This window comes from Rhamphochromis sp. 'chilingali' (assembly GCF_963969265.1).
Source record: "Rhamphochromis sp. 'chilingali' genome assembly, chromosome: 4".
NCBI classification, from domain to species: domain Eukaryota; kingdom Metazoa; phylum Chordata; class Actinopteri; order Cichliformes; family Cichlidae; genus Rhamphochromis; species Rhamphochromis sp. 'chilingali'.
The window spans coordinates 13,731,548-13,751,699 of NC_137948.1; the positions used below are offsets into that span (position 1 = coordinate 13,731,548).

Below are 20,152 nucleotides of genomic sequence, written 5' to 3' on the forward strand. Positions count from 1 at the left end.
TATTTCTGGGAAGCACAGATTATGGGCTGACAAGTGTGGAGTCGGCAAAATGAATGCTTGTTTTATTCAGTGGAGGTGAGAGAGAGAGGAGCAATAACTGACTTGCACAGATATGCTGCCAATATGTCTGATGTTATATGTGATAGCATCTTAACACCTTATATGTTCTCTACCTTTTAAAAATCCTGAAAACATGTTCACAGAATCTCCCTGATTACGTGTGTGTGTGTGTGTGTGTGTGTGTGTGTGTGTGAGATCTGCTTGAAAATGGACAAATTGATGCAAAACAAATGTTTGCATTATTTTTAGTCTGGGGGAAAGTTTTCTTATTATGGCTTTGTGCTCACGTGTCCATATTAATAATTGTTCTCTGTTATGTTGTCTTGTTCCCTCTTTTAAACGTTATTTTTCAAATATGTTCTTTCCTCTTTTTTTTTTTTTTATCCCCTTAGTTAGTACCCATTGCCACATGCAGGATTCTTTTTTTTATTTTCTATCCCACCACTAGGGCTGCCACAAACGATTATTTTGATAGTCGACTAGTCACCGATTATTTTTGCGATTAGTCGACTAATCAGATCATCATCCATTGGACGTACAGCTTATTGCACCAGCAGCATCTGGTCTTACATAACTATCATTAGCTTACAGCTTGAAGTGTTTGTGCTAACTAAAAATAAAGACAAGATGGTAGTTTATTAATTTTTAATGAAATTTGCAGATTGTTTCGGTGAAGTTTAATAAACTCCTTGCTTTCTAAAATATAACAGGACACCGTAGTATATTCTCCAGCGTCTCACACTTCTGACAATCAGCTGTCTGCTTGACAGTTTTAGCTGTGCAAAAACTATAACTTTAATCTCAGCCAAACCGATTTACTCAGGAACAAATAAAATACTAAAGAAAGCCAAACAATAACATTTTTAAGTTATCTAAGTGACTTATATATAATGTTTAACCTGACTAGCGAAAGACGGCGGTGGGTTTGAAAACGATTTGCCGGGAGTCCGGTGTTCTCACGGCTCTAGTTAGCCTTGCCCCCGCCTAGCTAACGAGCTAGTGGGTAACAGACGTCTCCGAAAACGTCGGAGCGCTTTTGAAAATATGTGGTGTCTTGATAAACTGAGCAGATATTTGAGGTTTACACAGCTACATTCAAGCCTGAAAATATGTTAAACGTTTATTTTGTGCCCCAGAAAGAATAATAAGAGTAAAGTTAAAACTAACTAGCTGCCGCCATTGTTGACAACTGCGCTGGGCTGCGCTATGAATTCTGGGACACAGCTTCTTCTTCTTCGGGGTTTAACGGCAGCTGGCATCCTTGTACATGCAGTGCTGCCATCTTCTGTTTCAGTCCGTTATTACACTCTTAAATCCTACTACCGGTACTCATTCCTGCGTCCTTTGTGATCTTACAAAGCTTCAAACGATGCGTCGACTATTAAATTAGTCGTCGACGATTTTAATAGTCGACATAATCGTGACTAGTCGACTAATCGTGGCAGCCCTACCCACCACTGAATTAATTTATACACCCTGATTTCTTTAACCTCTTGCTAACATCCTTCCTATATTTTTCATTATATCTTATTCAATATAAATAAATAAAAAGAAAAGAACCACTGAGTATTATTTTTTTCCTTCCTTCCTCAATTCCTGTGTCCTCTTGAGCTTTTATAGTCCATCAGTATATGAGTATCCTTTATGTATCTTTACTTTAGCACAACACAGAAAGGTCATCATAAGGACACTATGATTACAAGAAACTGACCATGAATAAGTCTTTGTTGGGTTTTACAAAAGCAACATGATTCTGATGATGAGAGAGGAAGAGCGAGTCTTTGTTCCTTTATTATATGAAGTCAATTTCTAGTAGAGCTGGGCGATAGAACGATAACGATATGTATCGCGATATAACTTTTACTCGATAGAGAAATTAAGCTATCGCGATAGACCTCGTCGCTCTTGTCCTCAAAAAAAAAAAAAAAGTCAGCCAATCCAAATTAAGTAACGCAGAGCCGAACCAATCACAGCCGCAGCGTCACGTCGCGTGACTTGTTACGTACAGCACAAGTGCCAAGCCGCACGTGTGTTTGTTTGGGAAGCAGCCAGCGGGTAATGGAGCCAGCGCGTAATGGAGGAAATGAGTGTGCCGACTAGAAAAATCAACCGAGCGTGACCGAAGAGAAAACAGATGATGGTTCCAATGGCGGAGAGATTGTCGAACGGAAGAGCCATAGAAGTTCCGTAGTGTGAAGGTATTTCGGCTATTTCAAGTCTGACAAAAAACAGAGTAGCGTGCACTGTAAATTGTGCCGAAAGCAAGTCTGGAAATACAATAAACTGGTGCATGCGCTACGTCCACACGTACCCGGGTATTTTTGAAAACGCAGATTTTTCTATGCGTTTGCACCTTTCGTCCACACGTAAACGGCGTTTTTGGTCACTGAAAACGAAGATTTTTAAAAACTCAGTTTTTGCATTTACGTGTGGACTAGAAAAACGGAGAAAACGCAGCGTCAAAGGTGTGCACATTTTTTGACGTCACACTGTGCGCCACGTTATTGTTTCGGTGAAATGAATTTCTACAATACTGTTACTGTTAATTCTCTCTGCAGTGTTTAAATGCTTACATATACACACAGTTACTGTCCGTCCACACATACGACTCGGTTCTGCTTCTATGCCCCAGCTTTGTTTACTTTTTCCCACCGAGGCTTCTAGACTTTCTGATTGGCCAACATTTCTGCACGGTTAGGAATCTAGCGCCACCTGCTGCTTTGGCATGTTCATAGCAGCATTTTCCTTCATGTGTGGACGGGATTATTTTTTAAAACGAAAACGGAAAATCTCAGTTTTCAAAAATACCCGTGTACGTGTGGACGGAGCCTCAGTCTCTGACTGGAAGTGCTAATTCGTCATTCGGCTTTTGTCAGACTAAAGTAACTGTTAAAACTGTTTGAAAAGCTCAGCTATACAACAAGGAGAGATCGAGAATTTCCTTTTAGTTCTCAGTTTATTTGATATTGACAAAAGTTAGTCAGTTTTGTCTGTTCTTCTGTAAAACAAACTAAGATTTATTTTTAGAATTAATATTTTGTTTCTAAGTGGAATTGACAATTTAGTCTGTTTTGTTTGTTTGTTCTATTTTGAAACTTAAACGCTTTAGCGGCTGCCTTTTGTGTAGTTTGCAATATTTGCCTTTATTTATCTGAAAAAGTCTCATGTTCCTTAAGTACATCTACCCTGTTGAACTTATTATGGAAAATGAATATTTAAATAAAAACAAGCTGCTGATTATTTCACATTTTACTTGTGAGCAACGGCACATTTAAATCTTACAAATATAGTTATTTGGCTTATATCGTGATAGATATCGTTATCGCCTGAAATGAAAAAAACATATCGTGATATGAAAAAATCTCATATCGCCCAGCTCTAATTTCTAGTAATGCCCCTTTCAATGGGAGAACTGAAGCAAACTGTTTGGAGGCTGATGACCAAAGCAGAAACCCATTCACTCACAATAGCCCTTGGTTAAGACTGCCTGGAGCAAGGGATTGTTGAGAGAAACAAACACTGTTAGCTTTTATGTTGAGTATTCACAGATCAAACCCCTGGCTGTTTGCAAACGAGGTATATAAAGATACTCCATAGAGGTTTTAAGACTAATGCTGATGTGAAACACACATATACAAACATATGTAGGAAACTTTTAAATCATTTATTTCAACCCCACCCCTTCCTGTGCATGTGCCCTTGTTATGGCACCATCATTGAAGAGTGTTACAAATTGTACTCTCTACATTTCTTCAAAGGAACTTCTCAGTTGGTCTTTGAAGACAGAAAAATGAAGACAGGACAGTTTGTTTCTCTGTGCATGCTTTTTCGAAATGACAAAAAAAAATTTGCATGTGCATTTTATCTTTTAAACAGTGAAAATCAAAATGAGAATTTCAAGTGGCACAATAGAGATTTAAACTAATTGACCTCTGTGGCTTTTCTAAAGTAGAAACTACAATTTTTTTTCAAATGAGAGGTGAAGGACTTTTATTAAGAAAAAAATACAAAAATAAAACTCGTAGCAGCCATGACTGAACGAGTCGAATCAGTCTTTAAAATGTTCCTCGAAAATCTTTCTCACATCATTCTTCTTCACAGAAAACCTTTGCTGCCTTTTTATTTTGGGTGTCAAACAAAGTGATGCAAAAGTGTTATCAGCTGCAAAGTTGACCATGTCAGCTTTTGATTCAACACTACATAGCTGACAGATTAATTTATAACTAGCTTTCTTAATTCACAAACTGGTCCCTTGTTTCACTTACTGATATATTTTCTAACAGTTTTATGGCTGGCAGAGTAAGTGTATGGTTGTGCAACTAGATGACTAAGAAACTAACTGGCCTCTTTCATGCCCCACTTAACCTCTTTCTACATGGTCATTGCTGGATGAATCACTTGCCTTATATGTCATGCATCATACTCCTGGCTGTCTAATCACATCTCTTCAAATTATCTTCCTGTGCTGTTGGGATGCACTGCTAGTAAGATCTTTGTGGGTTTGTTGTAAAGTAACTTTTGTTGTATTTATTTTACAAGTCATGACACTCAGTTCTTAGCACTGTAGTGGCTTTGCGCTGAAAGCAATGTGAAATGACAGTGAGGTGTTTGACAAGAGGATAAAACAATTCAGGAAACAAGAAAAGCAGGGGCACAGAATGAACTGGAGATTAAGTAAGAAATAGATATGATGAGACAAGAGAGTGAGAGCAAAATGGAAAATTGTGAACATAGAAAATATTTATTTCTAGGTTTACTTCTAGTGTTACAATTTGCTCCATACCCTATGAACTATAGTTTTTTTTGTGTGTGTGTTACAGAGAGGTTAAGGGATTCATATTTAGTAATACAAAAGGAGATGGATAAAACAGGATATATATAGACCATTTGTGCGTTTTACTCACTGGATAACACGCACACATGCACGCTTGGTTAAGATTCATTTCCATGCCCACGCCAAAGTGTGTGTTGTGACTCTCATATAACAACTAGTGCTTTGGTGACAAATTGATGTGATTCTTATATTTAACATTTTGTATTGCCCAAAGTTAAGTTTCAAAAAGCAAAGAAAGCACTACAATGTGTTACTTTTCACATAAGTTTCTTTTTTGCATCACTCAACTTGTTTATGACTCTCTTATGTGCACCTGTTTATGCTTCATTTTCTATTGTTACCAAGGGTCTTTTGAAGTTTCCCAACAACATTGTTTTTTTGTTTTTTTTTTTCACAAAGTGCTGTATCCTTGACATAGGATAGATTTTTTTTTTTTTTTTTTTACTTTTTTACTTTGCAGTGTGTATGGTTTCATTAGTCATCTGAAGGCATCTTTAAAAAAAAAAAAAAGGAAAGGCAAAGCAAAGCCAAAATTAAAGTCTTTTTCTTCTATGTTTAATTATTCAGTGCTAGAAGAAGAAAATGCTACATTTCAAAATGATGAATGTTAGACGGTTCAAGAACAGTATTCAGTTTACTGTATGCCTGCGATATGCATTTTAGGTAGAATTCATTGGAATGTTGTGGGCTTCTATTTTTTACATAAACCCCTGTGCCCAGCCTATAGCGTTGTTTGTGGATATTTTGATTTGGATCAGGTGACTGACTTGGTGTCAGAGCTTTAACTCTGATACTGCTGGATAAACAGAAACTCACTCAGGAACGAGGTCACACAAAGCTCAAGTTTTCACTCGCGAGAGGGAAGCAGTTGTTTCCAACCCACTTCAACTTGCGTCCCCCTGCAGGCTGCTTTTATTGCTTACACACATGAATATGCATAGTCTCATTAACATGTGACATCTTACACAGGCATATATGTGAACAAAGAGCAGTGTGTGTGTGTGTGTGTGTGTGTTTGTGTCAAGATATGGCCCTGTGAACGCCTCCTTAAAAAGCTGGTGACAGGAGTCCAGCGGTCCACCTAACCAAAGGGCTCTTACACTTAAGCAGATACAGAGTAGGTGTCCTCCCATAGTATAAATCAGAAAGAGAACAGTCTTCGCAGACTGCTAAGGATCAGACATCCTATCAATATGCAATTGATTATATACCTCTAAAGATTATTGATTATATGTTCCTAAGTACAAATGACAATCGTGAAATATCACTCCAACACTTGGCTATTAGGAACATTTCATTTCTTTGACCCATTATCATACCACAGTATAGGGGTATGCTGTTGTCATCATCTGTCTTTGAAGAGTCATCCTATCTGACCTTACACGTCATACACAATGACTAAATTTGACATTTAATGACAGTCTTTTGCATTGTCAAAAAAAATGTTCACTTTCAAACACATTCACAAAGAAAATAACCAGGAACGTTGGAGTGCAGTTAATCGCATATATAGCTTAATAAGTCTCTTATTTGCCCACGCAATTATTTTACTTGATTGAATTTTAACTGTGGGACTGGACAAGTTGAGAAATGCTTTCAAGCTAAATTAAACTACTTTAAATTGCTAGTTTAGTAGAGCTGTAAAACATTAATACTGGTAGCAGTGCAGCTGTAAAATAATTTCAGTAAGGCTAATCATACATGCCATAAGACCCATAATTTCACTCTCAAAATGGTGTGATAATGTAATTATGCAGTTTTATGCCAATTAGTTGTCAGAAAATAATGTAGTACAGTGCAAAATCTAAATTTAAATATAAATGTATGTTTTGTGGCTTGCTTTTATATTGTCTCAATAACTTTTGTGTTTCCTTGCTGATTCAGCCCCTCATTTTAGACCTCCATACAGCAGCTCATACCTGAAAATTGGCACAAGTAAAAGTGTTTTGTGTGTGTGTGTGTGTGTGTGTGTGTGTGTGTGTGTGTGTGTGTGTGTGTGTGTGTGTGTGTGTAAAACAAATGTTAGACAGTGCATCATTACTGCAGTATGATTGGCATCCAGGACTGACAGTTCTCCTTTTGGGGGTGAATGCACACGGGCAGCAACAAGGTACATAAATCAAAGGCAGAAAAGCAGAGGTGTATAGAAACCACTTTGTACCTCATGTGGACATTCACACTATTGTGTATACATTTGTGTTTTTGTGTAGTACTTATTGTTGCCTTTTCGTGTTCCCTTGGGAATCTCCTTCCTCATTATACATGGCTCTCCTGGGCCATGTATATATAGGAGTGTGTGTGTGTGTGTGTGTGTGCGTGTTGTCTAAAACACACAAGCAATACTGCAGAAACACATGTCAGCAGCTGTGTGTATTGCCTATTTCTGCCTCACTCTCTTCCTCTTCCTCCTTTTAGTTTTTGTTTGTCTCTGTCAATCTTGTCCCCAGGCAGTTTACTGGAGAGATTTAGACAACAGCTCTGCTTTCTTCAGCCAAGTCTATGACCTGGTGTGTGTGTGTGTGTGTGTGTGTGTGTGTGTGTGTGTGTGTGTGTGTGTGTACGTACATGTAAGAGTGAGCAAAAAAGATTTTGTGCCCAATTAGTAGCTGGAGTGAAGTGCAATGCTAAATTATTTAGTTACTGTCTACTTGATCCAATGCTACCAAATTTGGGGAGAGAGTAATGGAGACAGTAAGATGAAAAGTTAATCTACATATGTAATATGTGATGACAGAATGCTTGCCGCTGATCTCTGCCATGCTTCAACCCTGAATTAAATGTCCCTCTGCCAATACCAGAGATGCGTGCATATGATGGCTTCTAAAAACTGGCAGTGAGAATTAGAAAGCATGATCGTAAACTAGGCTTGGGCAACTGGACGAATATATCGACTATCGACGATAGGCTGAGCCCATCGTCAATTGTTTTTACAGGGATGATTTATTTATTTATTTGCCCATGAGTAAGTTTGCTAATAACGATGGAGCTAATAGAAGCATCAACAGAAAAAAAAAATAATAATAATAGCGCTGTTTTAACAGCATCCTCTTTCATCTGCGAGCAAATGCACCCTCCTCAGAGTCCGCCCAAATGCTTGTTGATGGAGCTGCAGAAGGTGGTGATAGCTGCATACTCAGCCGGATGGTGGACACGTACATGCTCATGCAAGTTAGTCGTGTTTGAGTACTTTGCTCGCACTATACGTCTGCACAAGCGGCACACCTCTTTGCCTCTTTCCTCTCTACCTCTTTCATCTGGTTTAAAGGCAAAGAAATCTCACATTGGCAACTTTATATTTTTTTTTAGTGCTGTCATCGTCAATGCGCCGTCATCACGACTAACGCGATTAACAATTAACCCATCTGGAGTCGAAATCCCTGAAATGCCCCTGTCGGGCAGTTTGTCCGAAGTTTGTTCATTCTGCACTCCAGATGGGTTGAGCGCGTAAAAAATTTAAATTGCGTTAATTGTGATGACCACGTTAACGCCGCATTACCGCTGACAGCCCTAATTTTCGGGGGGAAATTAGTTTGTACCCTATTAATATTTATAGGCCAGTAGTCAAACCTATTTTTATTTAAGTCTTCTACCACCCACCACTGAGTCACCCTTGGACTTTCAGTCAGAGTATACATGTTTCACATGAGGAGAAAAGGCTGGAAGAAACATTGCCGTTTTTTAAGATAAAATGTAAGGAAGCAGGATCATACATACTACGGTCTTATTTCCCTGAATTGTTACTTAACTATGATTGCATTGTTCTTCTTTTTCCTATAAAATCCTAATGGGATGTATTATTTCCACCTCTTTCTTTTTCTGGGTGTTCAGAACCTGCTGTCAGAGAAAGTTGACCAGATGATGGAGTGGTCTTCTCGGCGTTCAGTTATCCGGATGAATGGGGACAAGTTCCGTCGTTTTGTCAAGGCCCCACCCAGAAACTACTCTGTCATCGTCATGTTCACTGCCCTACAGCCTCAAAGGCAATGTTCTGTCTGCAGGTATATACACGTACACGCGCAGTACACCTACTGTAGGACACAATGTGCCATAGCTCTTACTGTAACAGCTATTCCTTTGTCCTTCCCGCTATTGCCCAAGATGTCATGCCCTCCTGTGAGTTTTCTCAGTGGGCTACAGTGAAAAAGTCCTTTAAACTCATGTTCTTTTCTTCTGTACTACCAAAAGGAAATGAATACTGTCCACAGAACAAGTCCCATAGCCACTTATATACTAGAAGCATTAAATGCACAGGGAGATTTAAAAAAAATAACAACAACAACAACAACAACAACAACAACAGACAAAACTCCAACTGCAATCTTAAATTGTAATTACTACTTAAAAAAAAATCCAACCTGTATCACATTTGCAGCAGAATGAGGTACAACACAGCAAGGTCAAGTACCTGTATAACAAATTAGATTACTCTCTCTAAGATTACTGTCTCTCTAATCTAATCTGAGGTTCTTCAACAGTTTTTTTTTTTTTTCTTGTCTTGTCCGTGATGGTGGAGAGGTTGGAATGGAAGAAATTGATTCTGTGTAAAGCTATGTTTTCTACGCATAATGAGTAGGGATGGGTATCGTTTAGGTTTTATCCGATACCAGTACCAAACCGGTACTTTTGAAACGGTGCCGGTGCTTAAAGAATGGAGAACACACACTTTGTCCAAAAACCTCTTATGTTTATCTGGTTTTGTTTTTTTTTTGTAAAAAGATAACAATGTTAGCCTTTTCTGCAGCTATAGGGCATATATGGTATCACTCTTGGCTGGAAGCAGTGCTTAATCAATAGAAAAAAAACACCAGTTTTGTCTAAAAACCTTGATTAAGAATTCTGGTTGGGTTGGATCAAATACTTATTTCACTCAATAACAAAAAAAATATTTATTTATAACTTTTATGTCATGTATTTTGCTTTTTTGTTTTGTTTTGGGGGGCAGGTAGATATTATCTCTCTCCATCCGAATGAAACTACCATGAAAATTAGACACTGTTCATTTCTTTGCAAGTGAGAAAAATTAAAATTCAGCAGTGGCTGAAGTAATTATTTCTCTCATTCTATTTTTAATGAAAATTTGTTCTTATGTGAATCTACAACTTTAACGCCCTGACAAGTGTTAAATTGTATTTCAGCACCATGGACAGTTCTTATCATGGCACTGGAGTTCATAATTGAGACAGCTCTAGAGCTGTCCATGGTTATGAAAGCTTCTTGTCAGAGAACCCAAAATGTGGTGTTACGTGTGATACTGCAGTCTGCTGCATATTACTTAATTATTTCTTGCTTGTCTGATGGTTGGTTGTGATGATGGTTTTTGATGGTATTTTTTTTTTTCAGTCATACTAATTTATATTAAAAATAGTGGCTATTACAATTTTTAGGAATTTTCAGTTTGAGAACTCAAATAGTGAATGCTTACACAAATAACAAGCTTAATCTGAAAATGTAGTAAAAATTACATACAAATTTAGTCTGTAACTGCTTCATTTTGTATGGTAAACCTAGCCAGCTCCTCTTTGCTATGTAGTAAAAACCAGGTAGCTGACCATATCGTTGTGTCCAAAGGGGCATCCAGCCAGCTGATGAAATTATCACTGACCTTCTCTATCTTGACCTGGCTGGTTTCTTTAATCAGCCACTCTTCTACGTCATCAGTCACTTGATTAGATAAGTTATTCGTCAGCCATGTCAGTACCACACAGCAGGCAGACAGAGTGAATGGACTCAGTGTATGAAAGTAACGCAACACAAAAAATTATTGTTTGTTTTTGACGTTCGTATAAAATTATCTTTGCTGAAATTGCATGACAGTAACTCAATAAATCATTGCCAAACCAGATTCTGCAATTTACAGTTTCATACACACCATAAATACAAAGTCCTTTCATTCAAAATATCTAAATTCTAAATGTTTGTTTGTATGTGTTTTTAATCTAACAACAAACTAGGGAACTTATATAATACGTACTATATAAAACTATATAAACTACTATATAAAACTTATACTGTATAATTAACAGATGTATACATTAATGTCACTCCTTTTGTCTTTTGTCTTCACTTTCTCTGTCTTTCCTTGTTCCAAGCATTCTCTTATTAACATTAGTGTGACATCATTAGAAAAAGAGAGCAAGGAGAGAATGTAAGATGGATGTTAGATGGTGACCTGAGTGTCTGCTTTAAGAGGACTATCGGGCAGTGAAAACGATGGCTAATCACTGGAGTCCTCACTCCCACATCACTCTTAAGCTCTGTCCCAGTTTCATACTACATACTAATTTTAACTAGGCTCTTTAAGTTTTGGAATTTAAGTACACAAAAGAATGATTGTTTTTGAGCATAGCACTGATGGAAAATGTTTTTGCACATGCTTGTGTTTTGTGAATGTAATACTGTTGCATTTTACAATAGTAAATTAATATATATCTCTTCTGTCTGTCCTGTTTATTTTGTAGGCAGGCAAATGAGGAGTACCAGGTCCTGGCAAACTCATGGCGGTACTCATCTGCTTTCTCCAACAAGCTATTCTTCACGGTAGTGGACTATGATGAGGGAGCTGATGTTTTCCAGCAGGTAACCATTTTCAACTGGTTCGCTTAAACCCACTGCAGTCTTTAGATTGTCATACTCACTACCTAAAGTTGCACTAAAAATAATGATAATTTGATGTGTGTTCATGCATCTGTTGGATTGAGGATAGAACTAGATTGTTTGTTAGTACTTGTTATTCCTCCACTGGTTCCTTCTTTGTTTTTGTTTTACCAGATATTTAAAACTCAGAAAAGAGGCGTCAAAAAAATATCTGTCATTTTTGTTTTTTGGGGTTTTTTTTTTTGTTTTGTTATTATAAGATACTCTTAGAACTTTCAATAGATGCATATTGATATAAAGCCTGTTTTTAGTTTTTTTTTTTTCTTTTATCATGATTTAGATTAACAATAATCCAGAAAAAAACATTTTAAGTGCTAAGATTTTTTTTGCTTTTACTACTTTTGTTTTTGTTCTTTTCTGCTTACTATTTCGGTATATTTTTCCTTCTCTTATATTGTTTTAATGGTTGCTTCTTGTCCTCTGTCTTGTATTTTGTTGTTTAGTATTGAGTTTTAGCATGGTGCAGGGTCCTGACCTGATTTTTGGACTTTCCTTAACCCTTTAAAGCCGGTCTGAGCGGGTACGCTCTGTTTTGCGTAACTATTTTTAAATCCCGGTAGCTCTGCAACCACGTGAGTTAGCGCAATAATTTTTTTTGCATATGAAACCGGAGGAGTTGTACTTACATCTTATGCCATCAGCTTGTCCTAGGTCACAGTTTCCTTCCACATATAGCTTTGCAAAAACTGCATAAAAAGCACTTGCAGCAACAAAAACATAATATTCCAGAAACACGCTTTGCCGATCCGATCAGCTGTTCATCACACTTCCTACGTTGGAATAGATGTCAGCACGAACTTTTGCATGTCCGCCATTACCTGCCCGAAACCGGAAGTGACGTCATTTTCGCGGAAATGTAGTTTTTTTTTTTTTTAACCATCAGGGCCTCAGGGCCTATACTGGTGTTTTTAAAAGTTATCTTTGACTTTATGACTTTCTGTGTCGTTTCTGGGATGCTTAGGACTCATATTGCACTGCTGGAAATAGTTTATTTTGATGCATATGCTGCTTTTTTGCAAATTTGCAGTATAATATTTATTTTCGTTTTTCCTGCAGTATATAAAAATTGGTGTATTTCAAAAATAAAACTATGAAGACACTCAAAATAAATTTCCTGTGGTGGGAAACTAGTTTGTGCAACTTTTTTGTATTAACAGTTTTTAGGGATAAGCCTCTTAAATTTCTCTAACTAGAAATATATGTTAAAAAAGCCAAAACGATTTTCAATTTTTTTGTAGTTTATTGCACTTTTTTGCAATTTATGTAATTACTATGCACTTAATGAATAATAAATTATTAAAATCTGGGCTATAATTGTTGTATTGATGTATAGCAACTTGAAATGCTCCCAAAAATGGCACCACACCATGTAAAAATATAATATAAGCTCTGGCGGACTTGGTTCTATGGTAGGTCTTAAAGGGTTAAAGTCCTTGAAGTTACATAGCATAACTGTAAAGATAGTCAAATTTGTTTGATCATTTTGGCAGTTGAAAGGTTTCACATAATAAAACATAACTAACTTTTTCCTTGACAGTTCTCATAAATTTTAACAACAGTCTCAAATGTCTTGGGTGCAAAGTCTAGACAGGATTTGAAACTTCAACAAAAAGTTGAAGTTTAAATGCAGTATTTACCTGACAGCAGCACTTTAGAATTTGGCTCCTGTGAAATGGTACTGATACAAAAGCAGAGTGAGTGCAGCTTTGCTCTCTGATGCTCTCTGGCAGTAAGGATATCTTCACTGAAAGTTTTGGCTAATGTTTTGTTGTTTGTGTCACCTTAATGATGACTCATTCATGAAACTGTTTGTGCTGGAAATACTACTGTGTCCACATTTAAATGACAACATATGCATTTTTATTTGCCGAACTTCATAACAAAATAAAGCTGAGGAAGTGAAAAATGGTACATCATCCCACATGATAGAAGTATTTGGAGGAAATGCCAGCAATGAAAACAAATTCAAGCCTATGCCACCAGTCTGCTAATATGTTATGATTTAGGATAATATTTTGCCCTTGTGTATTTAATGATTCATTAACTTAATATCTTCTTCATTGTGTGTTCTCTTTCTCTTAGTTGAACATGAACAGCGCCCCAACCTTTATGCATTTCCCAGCAAAGGGAAAGCCAAAAAGGGCTGATACATTTGATCTGCAAAGGATTGGCTTTGCCTCAGAACAGCTTGCCAAGTGGATTGCGGACCGCACAGATGTTCAGGTACTTTATAATCAAAACATTTATTCAGTTTTGTGCAGTTGCAGAAACATTCATGTGTTTGTGAGAAATGATGAAGAAACCTGTGTAGATACACCCACAATAGTTTTTGTAGATATGGTTAGAACTGTTGAAATCCCGTGTATTGCAGTTTATTGACCTTTTCGATAAATGGACTGGTATTTATATACTCACAACACTTTCTGCTACAAGTCTCATTCACTCATAAATTCATACAACACTTTTCTATGTGACTAAGTGTTTTGTCTTCAGTGGATGCATCCCCGACAACGCTTTCCTTCAAATTGGCTATTACTGTGTAATGCTGAGGTGTTTTTGACCCAGGTTGTTTTCTCTCTCTCTCTCTCTCTCTCTCTTTGGTTTTCAATTCAACCTTCAGTTTTCAATTCCAGCAAAAAATATGCTTGTAACCTGCTTGCACAAGTTACTTATAATTTTTCCTTGGCAGTTTCCTTGACTAGCAGATGGATATTCTAGAAGCCTACAGTAATGTGCAAAAGTCTTCAATCTCCTTTCATTTCTTTATATTTTGTTAGGAAAATGGGGAATAAGAGTTTGATTGTAACATATAGATAGAGGTGAACTATGTAAGGAAAAAATTGCATATGCAGTTCTAATGAGCTTGAAAGTCATTATTTTGTATGACTATCTCTATTCTTAAACACAACCTGGACTCTTAGGAAAGCTTCTTTGTAATTTCTTAAAGGACTCTTTATAAATACTTCCAGCCTTCTCCATTTATAAATACTACTTTATAAATACGTCCAGACTTCTTAAAGGACATTCGAAGGCACTTTTTTGTTTGTTGGCTTCTTTTTGTTCCATTCTCCGTCATGGTGATGATTTTCTTTAACTGCCAATAAAATAAAATTTGTTGGCAGTATGTTTGGCTCATTGTCATGCTGAAAAATAAGGCAGTTGCTATAACATACCAAAAATATAGTTGATACTTTTCCAGATGCATCTACACGGTGGATCAAACTCTAATGGTTCTTTTCTGTGTTCGTAATTAAATCGATTTTGACAAGGTCACCATCACAACTGAGTGAAATTCAGTTTGATGCAAACCATGACAGATTATCCACAGTGTTTTGTCTATAGTGACTGTAGACACTCACTGTTGTACCTCTGGCCCGATGATCTCCTCTACACATGTTGATGACAATGAACCAATACTTTCATATTTGGAGTCATCGCTCCATAAGGCCTTGGCCTATTGTCAATATTTTTTTTCAATTTATTTCTTGTGTAATTTGACATACCTCAGTCTCCCTTTTCCCCTTCCTTACTTAAGAAAGGCTTCTTGTTGGCCACCTTTCGATTCAGGTTATTTCCTGTTTAGCAAACTTCAAAGGTCAGATGCATTTCTTAAGTCCTGTGTCTTTGCTGTTTGCATTCCCTCTCCTTGTAAGGGCAGGAATTTCAGATTCTGCTCATCAGCTGTTGGGTTTTTTTGTTTGTTTTGCTTTGTTTTTTATGTTTTAAGCACATACTGCACACCATGCTGAGATATGCCAAGCTTATAGTTAATAGCTTTGGGAATCACCTTTTTGTTGCAAAAATTGTATGCCTGCCATACTTTAACTTTTACGTTTTTCTTAGATTCAACTAAATAAATGGAAACAAATTATGTATTTTTGTGACGACTGCTAGTAACAAAGCTGTTTATGTGTAGACACGAGACTGATTCATCCCTTGACCTAGCTACATTTTTTTTGCTTTAATAATTCATACATCAGTGTCCTTTGACTTTGACATTTAGTGTCATGTGTGCACTGTATTCTGGAAATGAAAGTTGAATGGATGGAATACAACAATAAGTTATTCTTGCTTTTTCCTTCAACCTTTCATCAAGATTCTAGTGTGGGTGTAGTAGAACCATGTTAAAATAAACAGGAAAAAAATGTTTTTTCCTCTTTATGCATACATAGTCAAGCATTTGCAGCCTGGTACATGGCTAACACATTCTCATTTGCAATATAATAATTTCAAGCCAGTTCAATTGTATTTATATAACACCAAATCACAACACCAATCACCTCAAATAAAATTGTCACCAGTTACACATTTATCTTTTAGAACATCTTGATCTGTTGGAATAACAATGTTTGGTATTATAGTCGCACTGAAATATCCTCAAGAAGAAAGACACTGAAAATAGAAGAAAAAAAACATATTGCAGAGAATTTCATAGACTAATTTTATTGGCCTTGGTTGATCACATCCTCAAATATTACTGAGTTTAATGGAACTGAGTATGTACCCCAGTATAATGTCACAAGTTATTATTATTATTATTTTATATAATTAATAATGTAGTTTTAATTCACAAAGTAGTGTGTGATTATGTGGAGGAAGAGTATTCTGTCAGAAACAGATTCATGGTCTTTGTTCTAGATGGAGTAATTGTGCTTGCTGTGTTGTGGCTCTCTTAAATTTCTTTTTATGTCTCTGTCACAGAAATTAACTGCAAGGAGTTTTTAATTTATATGTAAAATTCATATTTTAGTACTGGAAGTAAATTATTTGAAATTATGGAATTATTTGACAGTTTCAAGGACCCTTTTCTGCTCACATTAGTATTAGTTCAGAAAATGATTTGACATTTTAAATCAGCTTTATATTTGCTTCTCCTTCAATAAAAAACCCTCAAAAATTTCAAATATAAAAAACACTGAGTACATAATGTTACTTTCATCCACTCACTGAGTTTTATCTTGAATGTGTAAGAAATCATAGGAAATTTTTGCTTTACATCAGATATAGAATATAATTTTACATACAGACTACTACAAAATTAAAGTCATACAGCAACTGCAACATGTTACCATGTTATTCACTTTCATCTCACTTTCTTTCTGGCTTTTCAGATTCGGGTCTTCCGTCCTCCTAATTATTCAGGAACTATTGCTTTGGCGCTCTTAGTATCTCTAGTTGGAGGATTGCTGTATTTGAGGAGGAACAACTTGGAATTTATATACAACAAGACTGGATGGGCCATGGCTGCACTGGTATGATACATATACACCAACATTAGGTTGGAGTGAAATATTTGTTTTTCCATATTTATCTACTTTTACATGTCAGGGACGTTGTGTGAAATGAGATTAGGGGTGTAGTTTTCTCCCCATTTTAACAAAAATATGATGTCATGTTTTATGTAATGGAAAAGTTACTTATCTATGCTTGACTCTCTCATCTGTTATTTTATCTCTCTCTAGTGTGTGGTGTTTGCAATGACATCTGGTCAGATGTGGAATCACATCAGAGGTCCTCCTTATGCCCACAAAAATCCACAGAATGGACAAGTGGTATGAGTTACATTTCTTTCTGCCCTGCCAGTGCATATAAATGTATATATATGGTTTAATTTTAGTTGTTTTGTTTCTATTTGGCTTTGTACTGTCTTCTGTCCTTCAATCGATCGAACTTAGCTATGTTTTTACCTTAAAAGCTGTATTTTAAGGTATAAGTTTAATCTTTTTTACCAGGTTGTAAGTGAAAATATATTAGATCAGTGATAAAAACATCTGTAAGGTTATTGGCCTCAAGTAAAATAGACTCTGTGCCATTACCACCTGCTAACGGGTCAGACATGGGACAGTGTGCGTGCGTGCGTGCGTGCGTGCGTGTGTGTGTGTGTGCGTATGTTACTGGACAGCTGGGAAGAGTCATTTTGTGTTAATATCACCCTAGAGGCATCTCAGAGTCATCTTGGGCCAAGCAGAGTGGGAAAGAGAGAGGTGTTGGCCAAAAGACTTTTTCTTTACCGTAATTCTTTCTTGCTTGTTTTCTCTCATTGGTAAATGGCCTGTATTTATATAGCGCTTTACTAGTCCCTAAGGACCTCAAAGCACTTTACATGTTCAGTCATCCACCCATTCACGCACACATTCACACACTGGTGATGGTAAGCTACATTGTAACTACAGCCACCCTGGGGCGCACTGACAGAGGCAAGGCTGCTGGACACTGCCGCCACCGGGCCCTCTGACCACCACCAGTAGACAACGGGTGAAGTGTCTTGCCCAAGGACACAAAGACAGAGACTGTGCGAGCCGGGGCTCGAACCGGCAACCTTTCGATTAAAGACAAACTGCCAACTCGCCACGATCGCCCCCATTTTTCTGCGCTTTCTTCCTTTCATGTTGTCTTCCTTTCAGGTCTTTTTGTTTAACCTAGCTATCAGCTGGAATTAGAGTAATCTATATTTGACAAAGTTTGTGCACATAAACAAGGAATTTGACTCAACCATCCTTTCTTTCATATAGTTGCTGTGTTTTAGAGAATTGCCACTTATTATCAATATGTGTGCAAATACTTACTCACACAGTATTTCCAGATATAGCTTTGCAGGTCATCATTTAGGTTTCTCCACTGAAGTGTGAAATTAAAATAAAAATATGGAAGGAAAATGGAAAAAAACTATGAACTTGGAGGAGAGTAGGATCAGAACAATGAAAGTGAAATGGCCATATAGAAGAAAGGGAGGAATCTGAGAAATTATGTTTGTGTCTGCAAGCCGAGTGCATGTGTGTATGAGGTGCTGTAAGGGACATTATTACTGAAACGCTCTCACACACACTATTGAAATTTTATCTCTCATACACACTACTGAAACACTCTCACACTGAAACCCTCTCACACACTCCACTGAAAACCAAGGCATTTCAGTTGAACAGGAAGTTGTTTCCTGACAAGGAAACTGAAGGAAAAAGTGGTAGATTTCAAACAAACCACTACACAGATGTCTACTCCGCAACCTGCTAGTAGCCTAAGTGAAGCAGCTGCATTACTTAACAATATATTAGCTTCAGCATAAGTCAAAATTTAGAATAGCAGGAGACGGGCAATATCCTGGTTAATTTTTTTTTGGCATATTTGCTTTTTGTCTTTTTTAGCGAAGAAGAAAATATCTTAAAATCGTTAATAAAACCAGGGAGAGAAGGCTTAGTGTTCCTCCATATAGCACAATGGATGTGATATTTACTCAAAAGTATGATGATGTTAAGAATGTCTGAGACACCCAATGCTAGATGATCCATATAAAAAAAATTATATGATGTAATTCAAATGGTGGCACATCATTAATTTTTAGGGAAATCCATTTTTAAGTCACACCAAAAGCATTGTGTGATAGGGCATAGAAAAAAAAGATGTTCTAGGGTTTCATTTTCATCAGTGCAAAAAGAACACGGATCCACCTCAAAGCCAAATCTCTTTTTTAGAAATTCTGCCACAGGATTAATTTTGTTTATGACTTTAAAGTGTGTTTCTTTAACTTTAGGTAGAATAGGCCATTTCATACATTTCGAGTTTGCTTTATCGAGTGTATCTGAAATAACTAAATTAGAACCATGTTATGTAACCATTCTGTCATAGCTATGAAATATTTTGTATTTGAAGAAACTACTAATACATTTATTATTGCATTTTTTCAAACAGCTGACATTGTCCTAGCAATAAATTAGGAAGCACTGATGAGAAGTTATTGTATATCATAAAGTTTTTAATCAAATGAAGCAGAGGCAGTGGGATCAGTTTACAAAATTAGTTATATTCTCTTTGAGAACAGTTTAGACAATATTCTTCTGAAAAGTCTGTGTAACTTAGAATGACATCGTTCTCATGCAACAAATCTGTTATGAATATAATCTTCTTGTTAAACCAGTCGCTCTTGAAAATTGATTTTCGATTACATTTTATTACCCTATTATTCCATAAGGTTGAATTATGAGGAGAGAAGTTGTGGGTAAATATCGTTTTACTCGTGCAATATCATTGCAAAGTCTCTTTGGGAAAGTTCGATATGTTGATCGGGATTTTATTTACCTCAAAATCACATTTCAAAATAAAGTCTAATCCTCCTATTTTACTAAACAAGGGTTGTGGGATGTGGAAACACAGAGTTGCTCTGTGACAGACAAGATTTTAACCATTTAATTCTGAGGGTGCCAACCATAGATTCAAATTCTGGCGCTTTGATGCCACCTTTATTGTATTCCTTAACAAGCTGAGATCTTTCAATGTAATAGGTTTTATTCCTCCACAAAAATTGGAAAATAACTGTGTTAGCCTTATTAATGTTTTTAGAGGAGATATATAGAGAGTGACAAGGATAAATCAATTTGGAGATGCCTTCAGCTTTAGATACGATGTTTCTGCCAAAATAGTGAGGTCTCTGGTTAACCAGTGGCTAAGTGATTTCTTCATCTCCATGATACGGTTAGAAATATTACAATCTCTTCTAATTAGGCATTTAGATATTATCAGCCCTAAATATTTAACTTTACATTAAACTCTAACCGAAGCTATTGAGAAGTCAGAGCTTGTATGAATCGGGAGTTGTTCACATTTTTTGGT

The 20,152-nt window shown here is 36.6% G+C and overlaps 1 protein-coding gene across 2 annotated transcripts in view; it reads left to right on the plus strand.

The window, feature by feature from the left end:
- Nucleotides 1-20,152, plus strand: part of LOC308394738 (dolichyl-diphosphooligosaccharide--protein glycosyltransferase subunit TUSC3) — a 76,956-nt gene that overhangs the window by 27,307 nt on the left and 29,497 nt on the right. For both annotated transcript variants that reach the window (XM_080879203.1, XM_080879202.1), the window contains 5 exons: nucleotides 8,723-8,892; nucleotides 11,353-11,470; nucleotides 13,631-13,771; nucleotides 16,660-16,800; nucleotides 17,011-17,100. In XM_080879203.1, coding sequence (XP_080735329.1) covers nucleotides 8,723-8,892; nucleotides 11,353-11,470; nucleotides 13,631-13,771; nucleotides 16,660-16,800; nucleotides 17,011-17,100 — 660 coding nt within the window. The remainder of the gene's footprint in view (nucleotides 1-8,722; nucleotides 8,893-11,352; nucleotides 11,471-13,630; nucleotides 13,772-16,659; nucleotides 16,801-17,010; nucleotides 17,101-20,152) is intronic.